Below are 17684 nucleotides of genomic sequence, written 5' to 3'. Positions count from 1 at the left end.
GACAATAAAAGTGGGTCGAACATTAAAGTATTCAGTTAGAAACTTTATTTTAATACAAATATGACCACAAGCCACACTCTGTTAGCTTCATTAGGCCTGAATATTTTTTCGTCTAACAATGTATTTTGTTCTTTAAACATACTTTTAACCACATTTTATACAAATCAAACACAGCATACACTTAAGGTATTCCTGTTGGTCAGACACAATCAAAATAGCAAGCGTTACCTTCAAATGGAAAGAAACAAACAGAAAGATCATACACTTTATAAGAAATAATAAAATCTAAAAGAAAAGGCATTGAAGACAGAAGAATGTGATGATCAGCATATATACTGGATACTTTTCCACAGCAGTTGAGTGAGAACAAACAATATTATTTATACCACGTATCCCAGGATCATAGAGGATGAAGTGTGATTCTTCCACACAAGGTGCTTTACTTTCATAGAAAGAATGGAATTCATTTTGTTAATCATAAGATATATATCTATTTGACTTCACCAAACTTCGAAGAGAACAAGTAAATAAATCAAAACACGCATCTTAATCATCACAAAAACATCTGAGCGACAGCAGAAAACACTTCAGCCAAATAATGACGGTAATAGCGGATGTAGCCATGATGCTAACTTGTGCTTTTGTTAAGTCTCAGTCAGACTCTTTTTTAATGTTGAATCCTCTAGCACATATTATCATGGGACTGTTACACTTGTGCTGGAGGTATGATGCATGTCAGTGGAGCGGCACATCTGCACACATCTCTCTGTTCCTACGAGACACACACACACACACATAATGCCAGTGAAGCGCTTTCAGAACGCTTCCTCAAGTATTTCCTGTTTACCTCCCAACAAGACCCAAAGGCTCTTCCTCTGCTACCAGAGGCACAGGATCAGCCAATAGTCACACACACACACACACACACACACACACACACACACACACACACACACACACACACACACACACACACACACACACACACACACACACACACACACACACACACACACACACACACACACACACACACACACACACACACACACACACCCCCCCCCCCCCCCCCCCCCCCCCTCCAAAAGGACTGGAACAGTTATTTTCATTATCGACAAATCTGCCCACTATCTTCACGATTAATCACTTGGTAAAATGTTGAGAAAAAATACAAATATTGCATCACTTTTTTTCAAAGACCGATATGACTGGTCCTGTCAGTCACAAACCAAAATATATTTAATTTAATATAAAATAAAACTGAGATAATCCAGAAATGTCCGTATTTTAGAGGCTGAAAACAACAGTTGACTAACGATTAATCAATGAAAAATAGTATTCGATAATCCGAAAAGTACGTGTTTTTTCCCTGTCAACCAATCGCTGCAGCTCTGACACACTCATACACACTTTGCACAGCTCCCTATTTGAACATTATTTTGTTTTTCATCCCCTCTTCTTGCTTTGAAGCCTTCAAATCCCCTTTCAACATTCCTCATATTGACATAATTCTGAAAAACTGATACTCTGTCTGTCGAGGCCCTTCAGTGAAGTGCATGCGGGTCAGAGGGGCAGCTTAGACAAAGTGCGTTGGGTAAATCTTATTAAAGCCACTGAGGGAACAAAGGAGGATTGCATCATGTCAGTCACCCCAACAGCAGCACAACTCAGTGACTAAAAACACACACACACACCCACACACATCTTCCCATCGTCATCCTACAGAGGACCTCGCCAAAGGGTAAATCCTTCATGTTAAGCCCTGTCTCCAGATATGCTTATTTCAACTCAAGCGTTATCTTTTCTTTCACACACATATTTGAACACTAAAGCTGCGGATTCTGAGAACGTCTGAGAAATGTGTCTGTTCCTTAGGATGTTGGAAGTTTCAATGTAAAACAAGGAATACAGATCGTTGTGAAAATAGGATACAAGGCAAAAAAAGAAACCATACAAGGCCGAGCAGTTACTGTTAAGTGCATGTTAACCAATGACCAACCATACAAAGTAGCATTTTGAAGTATTTCCACATTGCATTGGTAATAAATTACTTTTTCAGACAAGCAAAGGCATCACGATAGAAATCAATAACTTAAACATACCAATTATTATAAATAATGACTGCATTGTTAACAAAACACACTTGATTTCGCCAGAGCTTGTAGAACAGAATAATCATATTAAAATAACAGCTACACAAAATACAATGAATTCCTTCATCTAACTGTGTATCTTCACATACTTGTTGGCAAAAATGTACCCCTGGTATGACCTTGAATATTAACGGTAACAAACATGACTCATTAGCTATGAACGTGGTAAGTCCTGCAGGGAAAGCTGTGATCAGCAAACAGCAAACTTATGAACAGATCCAGAGTCAGCAACCAAACTGAACACCTACACAAAGTTTGGGAGAAATGAACTGCGGTGTATGGCTCACATAACCCTTATTTTGTCTCCTACAACATAACATTCCTGTACAATTAAACTGCATTCCCAATTGTGTTTTTGAAGAAACGCATTTTTCTCAGTGACAACGTTTGAACTTTTTGTAAATTTAAACAAACCAGACTTGGTTTTGGTAAAAAAAGATCACGGTTTGGCTTGCTGTTGTGGTCATTGAAGTAAAGTAGGAAAAAGGTCAACAGACTTTTAGTATCACATGGTTAACAAACAGCAGTCTCTTGGGGGTCAATCCTATAATAGACCAACTCATTTATATGCTAACTTCTGAAGACTTTGATTAGAAACATATTTGTTCCAGGTCAAAAACAAATGTACATAATTGGCATTGCACTTTCATATGGAAACATGATTCTTGAGTCAAGGCTTGGTTCATAGGTGGTGAAGCAGGGATCCCCTATTATTCAATACTTTATGTTTTTGAACAGAGAAAGGACTGGAGACCTGTGTCTATGCAAACATAGCAGCCACAGCTAAATATTACCAGCATATAACTAGTGGCCAGAGTTTATTGCCTACCCTGTGCGTCTTCTTTGCTTTGAACATATCACTTGGCTTAGTCAGGGCATTCAGGACATGTACAAAATGTTGATTCGAGAAAGATGTATTTTCCTTCTGCAGAGTGCAGACTCTAGCGCTGAAGGCTAATGCCTCGCGTGGGGCTTCAGTGGGTCCCTGATGGGAAGTGCAGACCATCCTGTTTATAGAAGTTACAGAGAACAAAGATTATGCTCAGATCTTTATCGCTGCACTTTGACGGGGAGGACAGATCTCTCGCTGGGTTCGGATGTCTTCAATTAGATGACGATTTGTCTCTCGTCTGCTAGGGATGAAGGTTCTCAGGGATTGATTATTCATCAGGATTTACTGTTCTTGAGAAAACTTCCAGTTATCTCTAATGGGTGATTACTGTTTAACAGCTAGTTTGTGTTAATGGTCATAACCCTGTGTGTGTGTGTGTATGTGTGTGTGTGTGTGTGTGTGTGTGTGTGTGTGTGTGTGTGTGTGTGTGTGTGTGTGTGTGTGTGTGTGTGTGTGTGTGTGTGTGTGTGTGTGTGTGTATGTGTGTGTGTGTGTGTGTGTGTGTATGTGTGTGTATGTGTGTGTGTGTGTGTGTGTGTGTGTGTGTGTGTAGGATGCAGGAGAGTTTGTGTTTCAGTCCATGTGTCTCCTGGAGATGCATTCAAGTGCACAGTCTATTTGCATGTATATGGGCACCTGGATCTCCATAGTGCCGGATTAGACCAGTTCCTCGGGGTCGATGTCGGCTATGGGCTGTCTCCAGTAGCAGAAAGAGCTGTACTCCGGCAGCACAAAGGCTTCGTTCTGCTCTTTACTCAGCAGAGGGAACACGTGCTCCACCAGCTCACTCAGCCTGCTGTAACTGTGGGAGAGACAAGAAAAGTAAAGATAGAGACGGAACAAAAATGAGTAAAAGCCTACGTTTGGTCGGACTTCCCGTTATCAACATATATGAAATACAGACAACCTACACACATCCTTAAATCTACATCTATATGTAAATCTTAAAAAGCTATTTTAAAACATGTATATGTATTGATAAATAGATGAATAGAGAAATCTGGAACACTTATTTTGAGCTTGTTAGAAATCAAGCAAAGTAGGATATTACTGAAAAACCTCCTTAAAGCTCAGAAGAAAGTGAGAGAATACTTCACTGTGTGATGTGAACATCGCAGTGAGGAACCCTCACAGTTATAATAAAACCATTGAATAATGCAACTTTAATGTCGGATTTCTATCTCCTAAAACTTTTCATTGGGCGGATTTTTTCTTCAGATATATATATATACAATTAATGCAAGCACTTTTACAATTGTAGTACTTATTCTAATGGTACCAATGTCTTTGCACTATAACCACCTAATGAGGCAGGCAGTAAATGTCAGGTTATGCACTCACGAGGACTTGTTGCCCTTGGTCTGCTCCTGGATCAGCTCTCCCTTGGGGTTGACAGTGAAGATCCTACACACTGGGACTCCCACCTCCTTATAGGCAAACACATCCTGAAGGAGAGAAAGGAGTGAAAGCTTACATCTCTAATCCAAAATGTAAATGAAACGCAAACAATCTTCTGAATTGTTCTCTGGGGATAAAAGGATGTGAAAGCAGCTCATTTGAATATGTTTAAAAATGAGCAACCAGGCCTTCAAAAGCCGTCTGACATGATGTTATTTTCAGAAAGTAGCTCATACAACACAAACTGGGGACAGGTGTGTTGAATAACATGAGGCACAGATTTGTGTTCCACCTAACACACGTAATGGCAATATTTCTATGCTGAAGTGAAAGACTGTGTGTGTTTGTTGGTTTTCTTTTCTTTTCTTTGGCGAGCGTTAGAGACAGAGGGTCTGACGGCCGACGCAGTGCTTCATCTGGGTGTTGGTGTTGCTGCAGCTGAAGATGGTGCGCTGTGCCCGGCGGGAGCTCTCTCTCCACAGACGCTGCCTCATGGGACCAAACTCCGCCAGTGACCTCAGCCCAGGTTCAGCACAGGACTGATTTCATATGTTTGTGTCTCTAATTGAAAGCCAACGTGTCATGTTGATATTGCAAACACATCACGTCTGCCTAGACTTCTGGAAAAAGACACGGCTCTTTGACGTGTAAAAGCGTTAATGTCTGGGAGTCTGACATCTTCAAACACTCATTAACTCACATTAGCTCGATTCCCAAAGGCGGCGTGGAATGGCTGCTTGTTATGCTGGAACAGGTTCTTGATATCTGTAAGGCATTCAATCTTGAAGATCTCTGGTTTCTTCTCAATCACCTCCCTGCAGGAAACAGAGAGTTTGATTAGAGCGACTCGTACGCACGTCCTTACTGTGGGTCAAGTCTGAATGAGAGTTAACTTTGGCAAATACACGTTTGGTTTCTCCCAATCCTTTTTTTCTTTAGATAATGGATTGTCTATGTCTGTGTTTCAAATGTATTGGTAGTACTATTAGTCAATACGCATGAGACTTTGGTTTCTCCCACCCTTTCCCCTTTAACTGTGGGGTTTTTCTTTGTATACTGCAAGGGTCTAAGGCAGAGGTGCCCAGTACGTCGATCTACCAGCATTGCCCCCGCGGTCGACCGCGGGCGCAATGCTGGTAGATCGCGAGTCATTCATATAAAAAAAATCCAGCTCCGTTAAAATAGACAAAACAGGTTTTGATCCCTCCTCCCTTGGCCTCCCTGCCACTTAATTCAGGAGTTTACTTGATTGACAGAAAAAGCGACCTATCGCTTTCCAGTCTGTTAACCCAGAATGCAAAGCGATACAAAATCAGTCAAGTGCCAGGAAAACTCAAATTAAGTTAAAGAGACAAACAACAAAATGAGTGTGGGACCGAGCAAAAAGCTAAAGACATACCACTTCCACCCAGAATGGGAGGGAGAATCTTTTTTTGTGATGTCACATTCAAAAGGTTATTTGCCTTATTTGTAAAGCAAGCGTCGCTCTGCCAAAGAAAGGTAACGTGGAGAGGCATTATCGGAGTGCTCACAAGGCATATGACAGCGACTTCCCTCCGAGTAGCGAGTTGAGAAAGAGAAAGGTCATGTGTTATTGCGACACAAACATTATCTCGCAGTCTTAGTGTCGCCAACTCGTTTCTAACCATGTTTCTAATATGCGAAAAAAATGCATCTATGATCGGTTTATTTTCGATCTTTCCGATCCAGACCGATCGCTCTCCCCAGTGTGCGCGGGGGGCGGGGCAGTTTTACACGCAGCTGCTACATGCAGCAACACAAAGCGGGGATTGCGGAGAGAAGCGCTCCAAGGTGTGGTTAAATGTTACCCGTCTTGAGGTGGACAATGCTCCTTGCCACGAGTGTTTAGCATGTAAGGGCGGTAACACGAGCAATTTGTCTAAACATTTAGCAAAAGTGCACCACATCCAGACGGAGGAATGCACCGGGTTCGACTGTCTTTCTAGTAGCTCTGTAGCCCCATCCACGAGTAACGTTTCCACGTCAGGTGTTATGTATGCTAGCAGCAACACACGGAGTTAACTACATTATACAAACATGGGTTAATGATTAGAGGTAACTGAGGTATTTATTTTTGTTAAAGTTTCAGCTATTCTGTTTACAGTTCTGTCATCAGATTATTTAATACGATTTGTTAAAACATTGTTTCTTTTGACCTGAAATATTATTTATTTTATTTCAATAAAAAGCAATGTTAATTTTGTAAACAATTTGTTAAGTTAATTTAATAATATATGTATTTTTGAATCAAGTATTCATCTTTATTGTCTTCATTGTTAGTTTCCACATGCCTAAAACAACCTCAAGCTAAATCTAAAAGTTGATGGCTAAATAAGAGCGTTTGAGAAATTGTGCAAGGCATAATAGTCGAATAGTCCATTAATCGTTTCATTAATCGATAGATTAATTGATTATCAAATTAGTCGTTTGTTGCAGCCCTATTGTAGTTATCCCATGTATAAATAAAACGTGTTATTCAGCAACCCTTGCAATTTGGGATTTTATTTTTGGTTGGTAGACTGGTCATTTCAAAAGTAGCTCACCAGCCAAAAAAGTGTGGGCACCCCTTGTGTAAGGGCAGAGGATGCTGTTTGCTGTAGACACTGTAAAGCCCCCTGAGAAATGTGTTAAATTGGGCTAAATGAATACAATTTGATTGATGGATATTTTATAATTAGCTTTAAGAGGAGGTATACATGAGAAATACACAAATCCAATCATTTAAAATAATTCATTTGATTAGTTCACTTTTATTACACCCATCTGTTTATCTTTTATGTAGTCAGTTCTACAAAACTAGCCTTGCCCAGATTTCGATTAAGTCCAGACGTCCAGTAATAGATGTTCTGCTTCACTTGGCATTCACTCCTTGTCTCTGAATTTGAAAAAATATATCGGAGACAACTTCTCTTGATGGAATACAGCACTATGTAAATGAGGTATGGAGGTCCAAATGCTAGGATGGTAGGGAGGTCTCTGTTATATGCAAATTAAATTGAGGAGGGCATGTCAATAATACAAATAAGTGCAAATAAGATACAACTCCACATGCTGTAGGTTGCCATTGTGACACAGTAACCATGATGTACACGGTAAAGGTCAAAGAGGAATCCCACTGAAACGATGTAAGATACAGATATAAGATGTACGTTTGTTTACTTTGCTGATCTTTGACACAGCATGAGTACAGCACAGCCGCTTTGGTCATGTTCCATTCATGATAATGTCAAGGGGCCCATAACAAGGCCTGTATCAAACTGGGTGTGTGTGTGTGTGTGTGTGTGTGTGTGTGTGTGTGTGTGTGTGTGTGTGTGTGTGTGTGTGTGTGTGTGTGTGTGTATTTGGTAGTATACATTTCTTTTTTTTCCCAATTTTTTTTTTTTTGGGGTTTTTCAGTTGAATTATACTTAAAGTTCAGGGTAATCAACTGTTAAAAACATACTGTTCACATTTTTTTTCTCCAATGAATGGATGTTTTCAAAGTCAATGAATAATCGCAATTACAATTATTGACCCAAATAATTGAGCTTAGGATTTTTGCCATAATCGAGCAGCCCTAGTATTCGGTATTCAATCCAGAGAACAGCAGATGGGCACTTTTATTCAGTGAATGACAATCGTGCACGTGCAAAGCTACATCTGCCACCTTATGCGTAGTGTTATGGCATTTTAATTAAATTGACATCAACACATTTTATCACATAAAATGTTGTTATATTCTGAGATATATTTTGGCATAATCTCCTAGATAATTTGTGCTATTAATACAAAAATCCTTTCTTTGAGGTACAGTACCACTATCAGTTGTTATTCCCAGCTAGATGCTAGTCTTAATAAACATGTCAATTGTCCATCAAGGGCATTGCATGGCGGCTGTCTCCGTCTGTGAGGACAAAACTCTCAACAGTGTAAAGCCGACAGTGGAAACCAGAAATAAAGATTTAAAAGGAAGTGCAGGCATAACAAACACTTACTAGGGGCTGATGGCAAGGTTACCGACACGGTTAACACCTTCTGAGCTTCACATTCAGTTTGAGTTCTCTGTGGCCTTAACACCTCCGGCTTATTATAATGAATAAGGATTTAGAGAAGATTTGGAGTCTGAGAAACTTAATATGAAATTGAATTTGCTGACAAAAAGGATTGGTAATAAGGGGGATTTAATGTGTGAGACGACTTCAGGATAAGACAGATCTTTCTTAATGAAACTGAAACTGGTAGTCATTAATACTGAATGCTCTCGTACCTGTGGAAGGCGGAGAAGAGGCTGCTGGGAGACAGCATGAGGGGTCCCCGGGGGAGAATGGTGCCTCCGTCATTGACCCACTGCAGGTAACCTCGTGTCATGTCCGCCATACCGATAGCTCGCGCTGAGCAGTACAGGAACTTGTAGCCGTTCCTGTCAATTAGGAGACGGTGCTCATTAACAGTTGTTCACACACAGCTCAATATCCCAACCATCATTAGCCATTACTAAGAATAGCACTTTAATAAGATCACATGCTTTCATAATGTGCTGCTGATGTCATAGTGTACCATCGATCCATTAGCTATTCCAGCTGATTGCCATTAGACAACTACTTTCCGTAAAATCTCCAGGACAGTCCAGATCGGGAATTTAGCACAATTTAATAAAAAAAATCGACTTTCTCTATGAATATATATAAATTTGAATGATACTTCTGTCAGAAAGTAGCAGAAAGCAAAGGGCTGCCATTTATAACTTTTTAACACCTGTAAGTTAATGCAACGTGCTTTTTCAAAGTGGGATGTAGCTTGATAAGGGTTTTAAATATTGAATTTCATTCTTGTGTAAACGTTTCTTTTCAACATTAGTTATTCTCTTTAAGGCAAACAGCCCAACATTGGCTTAAACTTCCATTGTACCTTTTCCTTCAATGATTTAACTAAGCTGACGTCACACATGCCGCCCTGCAGTAATACCGAATCAATCAAAGTGTTTCTTCTATATACTATTACTACTTAGGTCACTACAACCTATTTTGTGTGCTTCCAGTTTCTTTTGTCTGCGTGACTCTAGCATTGAGGACAGGTTAAGGTCATTTTAACTCACAACGAGAAAAGTCAAACACTGACATGGAGTTCCATCTTTTTAGTGTCTAAAATACCTCTGTGTGGAATAAAGTTGAACTTCCTGACTCATCACCCTTAAAACCCCCCACGCAAACACAGGGAGGTAATATCATGTCCATAGAGAGACTATAGGGAGTCAAAGCCGGACAGTGCTAACCACTGACCGACCACTCATCGCTCCTCTTTGATTAATCAGTGTTGTTGTTGTTGCGCACTTACTCAGCTACTGAGTGGTAGAGCTTGGCAATGCCCTGGTGGGTCCAGTCCTTCCCCAACTGTGGCAGGATCTGTCCAAACACGTCTGACCTTAATCATTCAAACAAACACATTTAGATATTAGTCACACAAACACAGATATTCCCATCCTACATCACTGAGAACAAGGCTGCAAAACGTTGCAGATGTAGAGTCAAAGTCAGAGAAATCTGAGCGTGACAAAGCAGACCAGGCAAAGCAGATTGGTGCTTAAGACCGTTCATAGAAGGTCACATAACAACTTTATATATTCCATCATACCCAGAGAACATTATGGACTGTTCCCCACTAATGAGGATTACTGGCCCATAGGGCAGGCGCTGTCTCAACCGCAGCTTATGGCCGTGTGTGCTTACACACTGAAATGTAAATGGGCTCATTATAGTCCCTGTGCTCTTCCCTCACATGTCACAGGTTGGCCCAAAGGGTCACACAGATAATAAGTTTCAGTCAATCTAGACCCGTTTGATGTTGACCACCTATAAACCTCACAGAGTGGGCGATGTCAGACCTGCGTCAAAAGATTGAGCTAGCTTCAAGATAATTAAAAAGGTTAACATAACTCAACGTGGATTACGGACTTAATAGCGGCTGTTTGAGAAGGACTTGAATTTGTCCGTGGCATAAAATAGCTGGAAAAATATGTCTAAGAAGGGAAATGAAATGCTCAACTTATTTAACCTTTCTTTCTTTCATTTAATCATCAAAACGATTTCATGTCGTTCACCTCCTTGTCTCCATCTGCAGTGATCACACTAGTCAAGTAACAAGCCTTATATAGGTGCCATAGGTGTTCAATTTGTAGCTTTAAATAGCATTGCACCTCCACAGATGGTGCCTTACACACAGTTCTCTTTTTTTTCATGGCAAAAGTAGCACAGGGTGATACTCTAAATCACCCTGTTACATGCTTGATCAATTTGTGGTAAGAATTAAGGATGAGAGTGGAAAACTGAAAAGCCTAAGACAATGTAGTGCAGTACATTTCATTAAATCAGAATATGTAAAGATGTTAGACTTGTTGTTTTGTTAATGTCACTAAAACCTAGTTTGTCTCACATTTGAGTGCAGTAATTACATGTAAATTAAATGTGCTATGCAAGTTCATCAAATATGAATAACGCCTAATTGAAGTGCAGCATTGTTACCCTGATTAGAGGGGTTATGACACTGTTGTTGTGCGGTACGTACTTGGTGATGGTGCCATCGATGTCAGAGATAATGACTTTATCGTCCCAGTTCCACAGATAGATGGTGCCCTCGCAGCGGCATGTGCCCTGGTACTGGGTGGTGATGCTGAACATCACATCGTTAGGGCCCTCCTTCAGTTTCAGACTGGCCTGGAAACACAAGGAAGACAGTGAAAGGCATCTGGAGGCCATTTCCTTTTCTGTGTCCCAACAGTGCAGACATTTCTCCCCAGTATGATTTGTTTGCCACATTACAATCAACGTCGACAGGTCTTTAGAGCCCCCTACTGACTGGAAGCAGAACAAACACTTTGCAGGTCAAAGAGAGGCAGCAGGGGGAGCTCTACACTTCAAAATAAACCATTTATCTCATTCAGTACTCGACACTTCAGTTAATAATCAATCACCTTTTCTGAAAACCAGATACAAGGGGGAAGGATTCAATATAAAGAACAACTGAACTCTCTGAACCCAAAGCAGTTTTAGAGCGACGTCACATTGTACTCTCTGTGGCCTCATTTTACACTGCAACTTTAAGGAAATAAAAACAATCATGGCTCGAAGTATGGAACTCAAACAGTTACAAACTTATACATAAAAAGTAAAAAAGGACACACTTTTAATGTTAATGTGAATAATCGCTTTTGCTAAAAATGTAATCTCTAATTAATACTTTTTTCAAAGTGCCAAGAGGTGTTAACAGTGTTGTTCACGTAAATGGAAGCTCTACATACGATTGGTACTGAACTATTTTAGTTTTTACAATCACTCTTGAACTCTCCTCTCTCCCAAGCAGCCTACATTTCAGAGGTTCCACTGACTTTGTGTCCCATGACTGTTGGCCCACAGCCAAGTCTTTCAAGGCCTAGCAGTTGCACTGGGAGGACACACATGTAATGTTATTTGTACATGACCTGACAATCATTTGAACAATTTTGGAATGTTTCTACTTCTGGAAAATGGTGTACTATAATTATTTCAAAGCCGCTGGTAGAGTGTTGAGATTCAGAGGGATAATAATATTATAAAACAGTTAAGCAGTAGGGTGCTATACTTTTAAAGAAGTTGGCGAGGTGATTTTGAGGAGGGACAACACTTGTGTAAGAATGTACTCACTATCTGGTCAGAGGACAGGCGTAGTGACTTCCTGTAAGTGGGGGGGCTCGGGTGGTGCTGAACATCGACTGGCTGCAGTCTCTCCTGACAGGAAGCAGCGCTCACCTCCTTGGCCTCTTCATCACTGGAGGAGTCTCCGGCTTTAGGCCTGCAGGAAACAAAAACAATTTGCGTTATCAAATGCCTGCATCTATATGTAGCTTTAAAATAGGTTGGCTGTGGGTGAAGTAACCACTCTATGTCTACTTGAAGTGTAAACAAAATGCATGCTTTGATCCTACTTAACTATTTTGCAGCTTCTAAACTGTTTAATATTTGAAGCAGGTTACAATTCAATGTCGTACAATACAACGTGATCATGACGACTTGTCATAAAACTGATTTATAAGCTGTGGATGTTTTTTTACAATCTCATGCTGGAGTTCATCAAGTCATTGAACTCACTTGACTGAGTAACAATAAACCTTTGGTTCCACTTACGGCAGGGGCAGTTTCTCCTGAGACATGGAGGCTCCTTCTTCCTCCGGATGAGAGTCCTCCTTTGTTTCAAGCTTAGTCTCCGACTGGAAGAATTAAAATATCAGAGGACATAAAGTGAATATTTAAAAAAAAACTGTACTTATGGATGTGACTTTCTGCAGTGCAAGTTTTGTTTTTGAAAGCCTTACACACCTGCTTGATTGAACTGTCTGCCCTTTTTCTCCAGAACCACCAGCGGCCCGACTTCTTTGGCATTTTCTCCTTCATCCAAGCCTCCTCTGTAGCCTGGGATAAACCAATAAAGACCGTTAGCGAGGAGCAAGTTGCAGATTTACAATAATCCATTAGTAATGACAATACATTGAACTGGATACAGGGATCACAGTACCTTTGGTAAGTTCTTCTGAAATGCTTGTAGACTCAGAATCAAGGGTGCAGCTAATGTCCAGTTATAATATCTGAAAAAGCAGAGACAATTAAGCTTTGTTCAATATTTATATAGGACATGAACTTTTAATATTATTTATATAATAATACTTAAGATGTCTCTAGTAGGGATGGGAACGATTAATCGAATATTCAAAATTATTCAGCAATTCGAATAATTATTCATGTATTCGAATATGAGTTATGAATATTTTTATTAATTTATTTTTTGTGATTAGATGTTATCAAATTGAATAATTCAATAGGACAGTGCCATAGCTAAATGTGTTAGTTGACGTCTAAAGGTGTGTTTTGCTCCGCTCACCGGTCCCTCAGAGCGGGTAGAGCTGCAGGTGCTGGTCTCTCTCTCTCTCGCGTCCGGTTATACTTCACTCGTGTTTATGTCCAAATCCATCAGATCTAGCTAGTTCTAGCCAATGATATGGCTGCTGCCCCTCCCTACACGCAGATCACGCAGACTCAAACCTCATCTTAGGCCCAAATGTGGCGCAAATGCGCTCCGCAGCCGTTGCGAGGTTCCGGCGCTAACAGTTCATGAGCGTGCTCCCCCGCCCCCTGTCAACAATCGCGACACATGAGTGGCCAGCCTAAACAACAATAAGCGCTGCTTGGCAACCGTGTGTGGCGGCAAAGTACATAGACATTTTGACAGGAGAGATTTAGTTTTGCCTGTATTCAACATATTTGACCAGTCATAGTCCGGTAATTATTTACACTCTAAGAAGAGTCCTACACAACAGACATGGCGTCAAAAAGGAGTAATGTGTGGAAATATTTCGACCAGGTTAGTGAGTGCGGCGTAGAGGTCAAACTATGCCAAATTAAACTTATATATACACGCTATACCTTACTATACCCGCAACCTCCGCTCCAGCTGAGAGGGTCTTCTCTACAGCTGGGCTGATTGTGAATCGCCTCCGCACATGAAAGCTGTAGGCCTATAGCTGTCAAACTGTGATCACCAGTTCAATACATTTGACAAATTCGACTTGGTTTCTACACTTATTTGAACATGTATGTATTTATTTCCAAAAATTATTGAAAAGAAATTGGGTAAAAAAAAAATGTAAAAAAAGAAAATTGGAAAATGTTTGGGAACTTCTTTTTTTTATCCAATTTTTTTTTTTATAGGATATATAAATTTCGGTTAACCGGTTAATTGTTTTTTGGGGGGTTGAATATTCGAATATACATTTGCTTTCAAATTCCCATCCCTAATAGTACATTTTACGTGTGAAATAAATGTTGTCTTACCTATTTCCTATTTTCACTACCAGGTTGGGGTTATCGATAATTGCTGGACTTTCAGCAAATTCACTATAGATGATGATATGCTCCATGAACCTCTCTGCAAACACAGAAGGGAGAGGAACATTAATTATAGACAGCAGATGAAAAGGTCAGTGGTGGAGAGCCATATCATTTTACTTAGAGTCACAGAAAAAGGTCAGAGACGTTTTCTTCCATCTGCCACATTAGTTAAGGGCTTCTAAGAAACACTTTCAGCAGGAAGTAAAATACTCAAGAGATAAATTTACTTTTGGGATTCAACCCCAGTGAAATAAATCCTTGTGGGCTCAAAGGGAAATGTTGGTGCAATCATTGTTAATGTTACACATAGAAAGAAGATTTCTGTGGCTGGAAGCATTCTAGTGACGCAAATACAGTGGGAAATTCCAATGTTACATAATGAATTTAGTGTCTTCTACTCACTGAGGTTAACTTCCTACCCTGCATAAAAGTACTAAGTGCACTTTCATGTACATTTTTTATGAGTGCTATTCTGGTGTACCTTTGGATATTTCAGCATTTTCTGTGAGGCCTCCACACAGAGAAAGAGTGACGTCGGGGAGGTCACTCGCTGAGTCAGAAAGACACTCTGTGCCGCTGTCAGCCGCCGCGCTGCCCACCGACTGAGGAGACTGAGAGCCGGAGTGCATCTCAGAGTCCATCCACAGCTTTGTAGCTGCCTCAGACTCACTGCAGCAACACACGAGTACAAAACATCAATGTGCTGGTCAAGGGGAAGAATATTTATACTCTATTTAATTTTAGAATAAACCACGTTAATTAAAAACAGGTCATGCAGTGACGTTAATTAGGTGTTTCTAAAATAATCCCACCTCTTAGGGAAATATCGTGCAGCAACATCAGGTTCAAGTACATTCAGGTCATCTAGGTAGATATCCTCAGGACCCTGATGCTGGCTCCTCTTTGGGACACCTTGGATCAACAACAGAAGTATTTATCACTTAATCAGAACTAACCGGGAGACAATTGAAAAAAGGGAAATGGAAACCACCGTGTGTACCTTTCTTCTTAGAGGGCGAGTCGCTCAGTTGGCTGTTGGAAGGGGTGGAGGTTGCCACATTGGGTGGGAGGACATCCAGAGGATCTGCGGGGGTCAGGGGACTCTCAGAGGTTATGATGTCGATGGATTCCAGAGGCATCACGGGTGTTAAAGTGGTGATGGGGGTCCGTGGCTCGGGTTTGACGATGGTACACACTGAGGAGGAGGAGGAGGACGCGTCTCCCCTTTCAATCTCAGAGTCATCCTCCATGGCCTCAGAGCTGAGGATGACCCGGAAGTGGGTGCTCTCTGATGGGGTGATCCTCACTGTTTTTAGTAGTTCTGCTTTCTCCTTCTTGGGGACCTGGATTTTTGATATGGGAAAGAAAGTTACTAAAAGGAGGGGACACTGAGAAATATGTACCTCTGAATAAGCCTCATTCAACAATATCTTTTTAAGCTTTTTCCTACATTTTTCCTGATAAAAGAATACATCAGATTAGGGCTGCTCGATTATGACAAAAATCATAATCTCGATTATTTGGGTCAATAATTGTAATTGCGATTATTAAATGCGATTATTCATTGACTTTGAAAACATCAATTTATTGGAGAAAAAAAATGTGAACAGTATGTTTTTAACAGTTGATTACCCTGAACTTTACGTATAATTCAACTGAAAAACCCCCCCAAAAAAACAAAAAAAAGTAATAATAATAATAATAATAAAAAAATAATTGTTTTATTTCGATTATGTTGTTTTCGTAATCGTTGCAAGCCGTTTTCGTAATCGTTGCAAGCCATCATCGTAATCGCGATTAAAATAGGATTAATTGAGCAGCCCTACTGAGAAATATGTATCTCTGAATAAGCCTCATTCACCAATATCTTCATAAGTCTTTTCCTTCATTTGTTCTTCATAAAAGTATACATCAGATTTGTGACTTGTTATAATGATGCATCCCAATGTCATTATAAATTGAAAGCATATTCAAGCTGATAATAATTAGAAAACGGTAGCTCTAAAAATAGATGTAAAAAGGGCATGAAACCGTCCGCACACACACAAAGAAATGCCACAACAGAATCCTATAGGAGGGTGGAGCACTGGTCTCCAAACATAATTAAAAACACCTCAATAATTCTGCAGGATGTGAACGCCATCATAGTAGCCGCCGCAGTGGATATACAATCAAATAAATTAGATGAATACAAAAGGTTTGATCACTGAAGTGGGATGAGGAATTCCCAATTAACAGAATTGAAGTGAATTAAAGAGTTTGGTGTTCATTTATAATTAAATACCAAAATGCTTTGTAAAATAATTAGGACAAATAATATTAATGATAAAAAAGTGATTGTAATGTCAATTCTACAAATATTATACAACTGTAGAATTACATATTTGTGCTGTTGAGTGTGCAAGAAATAATTCCAAATAAAAAATAACATTGTTGAATGTCTTAATCTTCATGAAAACTGCAAAAGAGGGTTCTTAAAAAAGCATTTCTGGCTGGTGAATGAGACCTGATGTTAGTGGAGAGAGACGCTTATTACCCTGGTGGTTTCTGGGAGCTCCCCCCAGGTCCACTGCATGTGGGACTCGGCTCTGAGCATGCTCTCTGAGGGCCGGACCATCAGCTCTGAGTCACTCTTTGGGGAAAAGGCCTGAGACAAGCCATGACTGAAGGGATAGATGAACAAATGCAAACAGTCAGTGAGATAGGGTCTGTTTCTCTGCCACGCCCTGGCTGAGGCTCTGTTCACATCAATACATACCTGTCATGTGACGGCCAGTCCCCATCAGACAGCGGATAACCATCAATGCTGTGTCTGGCTGCAGGCAGTTTGGGGTCAATGTCTCGCATTGTGGACAGTGAAGGTGACCTAAAGGGGAAACCAGTGTTCATTTGGTGAACAAACACTATGACTAAATGAACTATGTGAGTGAATAACCTTTTTATCTAAGTTATATCTAGTCTACAGCGACAGCACACAATGAGCACAGGACTCAAGAGTCACTTTCTTAAGATAAAAGTTAAAAAGGACAACGACAAGGCTCGGGAGAAAAAGAACAAACAGATATTTTGCCAAAATAGATTGCCTGATATAATCTGATGACTAAAATGTCAACCATTTTCACTAAAACTATACCAAATACTAAGGGTGTTCTTTGACTAAGAAGATTTATGGCGCATTTCCACTGCAGCGGGTAGCCCCGTTTAAGCGTCCTTAAATCGTCCTCAAGCGGCCAGGCCAGTTTTTGGTGGCCTTTCCATATAGCGTAGCACCGGCTAGCGGGTACTTTTTCCCTCTTTTTCCGGCGACATAAAATCGTGGTGCTATCA

General features: G+C 40.3%; 1 protein-coding gene across 3 annotated transcripts in view; it reads right to left on the bottom strand.

Moving 5' to 3' along the window:
* Positions 1-22: 22 nt before the first annotated feature.
* The window catches only part of lpin2 (lipin 2), a 31101-nt gene continuing 13439 nt past the window's right edge, over positions 23-17684 (bottom strand). For all 3 annotated transcript variants that reach the window (XM_079651898.1, XM_079651897.1, XM_079651899.1), the window contains exons 5-20: positions 17116-17223; positions 16894-17020; positions 15358-15700; positions 15170-15269; positions 14839-15026; positions 14301-14394; positions 12988-13057; positions 12792-12884; positions 12600-12682; positions 12120-12267; positions 11005-11153; positions 9778-9864; positions 8711-8863; positions 5144-5258; positions 4387-4490; positions 23-3847 (exon numbers count right to left, since the gene is read on the bottom strand). In XM_079651898.1, coding sequence (XP_079508024.1) covers positions 3703-3847; positions 4387-4490; positions 5144-5258; positions 8711-8863; positions 9778-9864; positions 11005-11153; positions 12120-12267; positions 12600-12682; positions 12792-12884; positions 12988-13057; positions 14301-14394; positions 14839-15026; positions 15170-15269; positions 15358-15700; positions 16894-17020; positions 17116-17223 — 2107 coding nt within the window. In that variant the 3' untranslated portion in view covers positions 23-3702. The remainder of the gene's footprint in view (positions 3848-4386; positions 4491-5143; positions 5259-8710; positions 8864-9777; positions 9865-11004; positions 11154-12119; positions 12268-12599; positions 12683-12791; positions 12885-12987; positions 13058-14300; positions 14395-14838; positions 15027-15169; positions 15270-15357; positions 15701-16893; positions 17021-17115; positions 17224-17684) is intronic.

Source organism: Notothenia rossii, assembly GCF_949606895.1.
Source record: "Notothenia rossii genome assembly, chromosome: 9".
Lineage (NCBI taxonomy): Eukaryota > Metazoa > Chordata > Actinopteri > Perciformes > Nototheniidae > Notothenia > Notothenia rossii.
The sequence above is the reverse complement of the archived record's forward strand: the minus strand, read 5'-3'. Positions and strand labels throughout refer to the sequence as shown.